The sequence below is a fragment of the Sprattus sprattus genome, assembly GCF_963457725.1.
Source record: "Sprattus sprattus genome assembly, chromosome: 2".
NCBI lineage: Eukaryota > Metazoa > Chordata > Actinopteri > Clupeiformes > Clupeidae > Sprattus > Sprattus sprattus.
Genome location: NC_137921.1, coordinates 20629132 through 20634081, shown reverse-complemented (window position 1 = coordinate 20634081; position 4950 = coordinate 20629132). Strand labels below are relative to the sequence as shown.

Genomic DNA, 4950 nt, shown 5'->3' with positions numbered 1-4950 from the left:
TCTTTCTTTCATTCTACCATATGTTTTTATTACTTAATTAGAAGAAAAAAAAAACAGCAAAAAAAACGTTGGGCTGCTGCTATAAAGCATTCACATGCCAATAAAATGCTCTCCAGACCTGTGGTCTTACTAACCCAGCCCCCTCACACACACTCACACACACACACACACACACACACCTCCTGTCCCCAACAGCTTGATGGTGGAGAGATGGAGTGTATGGGAGGGCAAAACAAGATCCCCATGGGGAACAGAGGACAGAAGCAGGCTCTGAACAGCGACTATGTCCGCTCCTGCTATGACAAAGGCCACCTGTTCCCAGTCTACCATACGTCCACCGACGATGCCATGCGAGCCACCTCCACCCTGACAAACGCCGCCCCACAGGACCCCACCTTTAATAGGTGCAAGTGGTGGAAACACGAGAAAGAGATGGTGATGTGGGCTGAGTTATGCCATGAAGCTTTTATGGTCACTGGGGTCGTGCCTGGGAACAGTCAAATCGGGAACGGAGTGAGGGTGGCCAAGTACTTCTGGAGCGCCATCTGCTGTCTGCTGCAAGAAGATGAACATCGCTCTCGAGGGTTCATAGGAACAGATAACAATGAGCAAGTTCAAGAGTTAAGTGTGGAGGAATTGGAGACGTGGTTGAGTGACCCGAATCAATTCAACACCGCTTTTACTGTCTTCGGACGAAGATGTTAATCATTGCATGGTCATAGTTTTGTCTTATGGATGGTTTGAAATGCATGTTTTATTTGCAATAAATAAGGTACATTGATTGTATTTTACATATTACATTTTTAATATGTATGTTTTGGCCATACATTTGCATTGCTTTCAATGTGATTTAATCTGTGTAAAACGAAACATTGATGAGAGCTTATGCAGGTCCCCCATTGAAATTGTGCCTTGCACTCTCAGATACCAGGACTGCCTCTTCTGCAGCGCCAGCATATTCACTGACAATGTATGATTGTCCATCACCTGCCAGTAGTGCCCACCCATTGTTTAAAAACAGTTTAGCCCTGCCCATCGCACATTGCATATGTGATAATGCATAAAGTTAATTTACTATAAAAAAATGCAGAGTGATTATTAGAGTACATATAACTCTATGCTCTACTTTCAACACAAATATTGAAAAATCACGGTATTGTCCAACATAAAATTGAAGTTAAAGCTACCTGCCAACATTACTAACAAATCTACCGAAGTTGACGACTTGTGATATTAATGTTAATGTGAACAGCCTGAATATGGCCCCTTATGTCAGGTATAATACAGATTCCCCAAATGTAACTAATAACTGACATCCTCCTCCTCAAAAACGCTTATTGTAAAGAATGGAAATAAGAAAGATGTGGACAACAGTTGCCAGTTGATGGCTCAGTTTTTCAAATACAGTATTATGGTACTAAATGCCACTAACCAAAATATCACACCTTCAAAGGAATTGTGGGGAACATCAGAATATCTCTCCACACTTTTTGATTGTAATTTGGCCAACATTAGCCATGTACTTCCTTTGATGAGGATGAACACCAGACAAGACTTTTGATGCAGGAACTGGACTTTATTCTTCTCAAGCAGTTTGTACATGTCTGACACACATGACTGTCACACGGAAAACATCAATATTACATTGAATGTAGAATTGTGCTAACATTAAGATGACTGTCATGCAATATGGCCGAGACAGTTAAACTGTGTTTGTCCACAAAAGGTAATTTACCTGAGAGCGGCAAAACCCACAGCATTATCACGCATGTTAAAGACAGTGTAGTACTCTCTGATGAAGACATCTCCCAGAATCCAAAGGCCAGAACCGACTCCATTGCTGAAGCTATGCTCAAAACCAGTGCTGCAACCATAGTTTTGAGTCTGTAGAAATAGTAATTCATTGGGTTAAATCAATAAACAAACTCCCTGTGTTTAATAAGATTTTCAAACGTTTGTTTGGATGAAATTACACTGGGAGAATGTCATTTACAGCTGACCATCCGCCTTTTTTCTTGTAATACAGAGAAATACAGAGATGTTCATACCTTGCGGACATAGGCAGAAGAGGGGATAGAAAAGGAATTTCCATTGATGTTGAAAGTCACATCAGGCAGGCTTGCAATGGAATTGCAGTTCACCTAGAAGAGGATGTGGCAAGATACATGTTGTTAAATCCACTGAGTAACAAAATAGCTTTAGAAAAAGGTATTGAACCACTGTAATGTTCCATGACGTATGCTTAAAACTATATACTGTACATAAAAAAACTAGGGGATCTGACAAAAGAAGTGCTGTTACATGTCACCATCTGTACTTACCTGACCATAAGGAGTTCCCACTGCACTGTTGAGAATGTCGACTTGAGGTCCAACAATCAAGGAGGTTCCAGTGTCCACAATTGCCTGGCAGCCACTATTGCAGGCAACAACCTTGCCATTGACGGTAATGCTGGAATTGGATTTTAAATACGTTTTAGGGTAATTTAAGAATCTCTGATATTTAAGAGTAAACTGAAATTTAGATTATGTGTTTTATATGGAACAAACTATGAAGCCAATGACCAAATAATTCCCATACAGTAATATTGATACGTAGTTCAATAAAGGCTCATCAGATAAAATAGCAATAATGCTGCAAAACACTTTAAGTCAACAGTTTTGATAGAGCACAGTATCATTCATTACGTTGTTTCCCTGCACTGTTGCTTTTCATATAATTCTTTATATTACTCTTTGAGAATTAGAATCCTTTGATACAATTTTATTTTATTTTCATGTTGTTAAGTATAATAGGTATATAGAATAAGACATCATGTGGCTTATAACATACACATGATAACACACCTGTCCATTTTGATCTGCCAGTAATTCGCAGAGGACAAAGGAATCCATCTAAGATCACCATTGTAATGGTCAGGGTCATATCCACCAAAGACCACCTCACTTCCAGTGTCGGGGCTCCTGTAGAAAAACAGATTTGACTATTTTTATAATTGTGTTGATACGGTTCTAGAGAGAATTGAGATCAACCTGAAGAATTTGTACCTGCTCAGGTAAACTGAGAAGTAGTCATTCTCAATCAAACCCTCTTTCACCATGTTGTTGAAGACTGGCATGACCCCTTCCACTGCAATGCTGGCATAAGCCAGACCCAAGATACCATCAGCTTTCATATAGTACATAAAGGAAGCCTCGTACTGGCTAACTCCAAACATTTGGTTGACCACCTTGAGTCCTCCGACCTGGAAGTCACCAAACAGGCACAAAAAAAGGCAAACCAAGGACGTTCACACAATGCAGTATTTATCATTAATCCATGTGTAGTCCACTCGACCTGATCCACTTCAATCTTTCTATTATCAATAGATACACTATATCAGCACAGCACAGTTCAGGCCTTATTGTTGGTGCTATATAAATTAATTCAATTGAATTAAGTACATGTTTGTTGTTTTCAGTATGGATATACTGTATGAATGAAATCAGCACACCTCAACAGTGTCCAATCCCAAAGAGCCCTGCATGCTGCCAGTTCCATACTGGATGGAGAGGCCTTTTCCAGTACTGACATAAGTAGAGGACTTGTAGACATCAAACTTGTTGTGGTTTCCTGCCACAAATAAGTATTTTGTTATTACTGACATCAACGTAAAAACATGAATAAACATATAAAATTCAGCCTGGCATACAGGTAAACCACAGGTCCTGTCTGATTCTGCAAATAATATAATGGTGCATGTTAATCCACATTAAACTCTGAAATGTGTAATATTCTGAGTGAATTTCTCATGCTGGATCCAGTTTGAACATCGGTAACAGACAGTATTTGAAAAGGATGTTTGTACACACCACAGGCAGGGCTACTGCAAAAGGTGGAGGGAACCCAGAGGTTGGCAGAGCCAGTGTCAAAGACCACTGTAAAGGACTGAGGTGGCGTGCCGATGGAAATGACTCCATAGTAAGCAAGCTACATGGAGAAATAAAGACAAGGCATTTCACACAAAAGACAAACCAATGGCACACTTTGTCCATAGTAAGCTTGCTGAAACGGAGCAGTTCATGTAAACCACTCACATCAGCATCATTGGTCATCTGCTCAGCTCCAAACAAATTACTGTCAAACTTGGCCGTGGGGTTGTAGGGGTACCTCTGCCTGAACTCCTCCCACTGGCCCTTCTCCTCCATGATCTCCCTGGTGGTCTTGTGCTTTATCAGGGGGACCCTGGCACAAAAGACACAAAAAATGCTCGTTTTCCCCACAACAATCACGGAGAACATTAGACATATGGTTAATATTTATTAAAAGATATTTTATCTAAAGTTATCAACAAAAAACTATGATAATCATAATAACAAAGATAATACTATTAACAACAAGAATAATACTTTTAAATAGCAAATTACAGTAACTTTAGTAATAGCACCTAAATAACTGTTTTAATAGATATTGACACGGACATCAATCGTCCTTGACAAGCTCACCTTACCAGGCACTCAGAGAGTGCCACCACAGCACACAGAACGATGGCAAACTTCATGATGCAGTCTGTCCTGAGATCCACTGAGACTAAGTGATAGAGATAATTTCCAAACACTATTATATTCTAAGGTCATTAATAATCAAGTGCCTTGTATTAATATATTCCTTGTATGAATTATGTGCTTATGAAAGAAGGAGCACAGCTTTTCTCTGTGTGTGTGTAACTAGAATATTAGGTGCCACTAAGTCTGCATATGAACAAGAGCATGTTTAGACCAGAGGAGATAAGAAAGGAACTGTGCTTCTTCCGACCTTGTGCAAAACTGCCACCCTTGCAAGACAGGGAGCCTCGGACGTGAAAAATCCACCACGTGATCATCCCTGCTGAAAGCCAAACTTCTTACTATATAAACCCCGTGCGAAGGGTTTATCAGGGCCTTCACTGTCAGCCTCGGCTGGGAGGGGAGC

At 40.2% G+C, this 4950-nt stretch overlaps 1 protein-coding gene across 1 annotated transcript; it reads right to left on the bottom strand.

Moving 5' to 3' along the window:
* Nucleotides 1-1731: 1731 nt before the first annotated feature.
* On the bottom strand, nt 1732-4540 carry LOC308381434 (pepsin A-like; the record flags this gene model as incomplete). The annotated part of the gene is made up of 9 exons (XM_080859001.1): nt 1732-1884; nt 2049-2141; nt 2322-2451; nt 2847-2963; nt 3048-3244; nt 3494-3612; nt 3852-3969; nt 4077-4224; nt 4485-4540. The coding sequence occupies 9 exons, from the start codon at nt 4538-4540 to the stop codon at nt 1732-1734; spliced, it is 1131 nt and encodes a 376-aa protein (XP_080715127.1).
* Nucleotides 4541-4950: the final 410 nt, after the last annotated feature.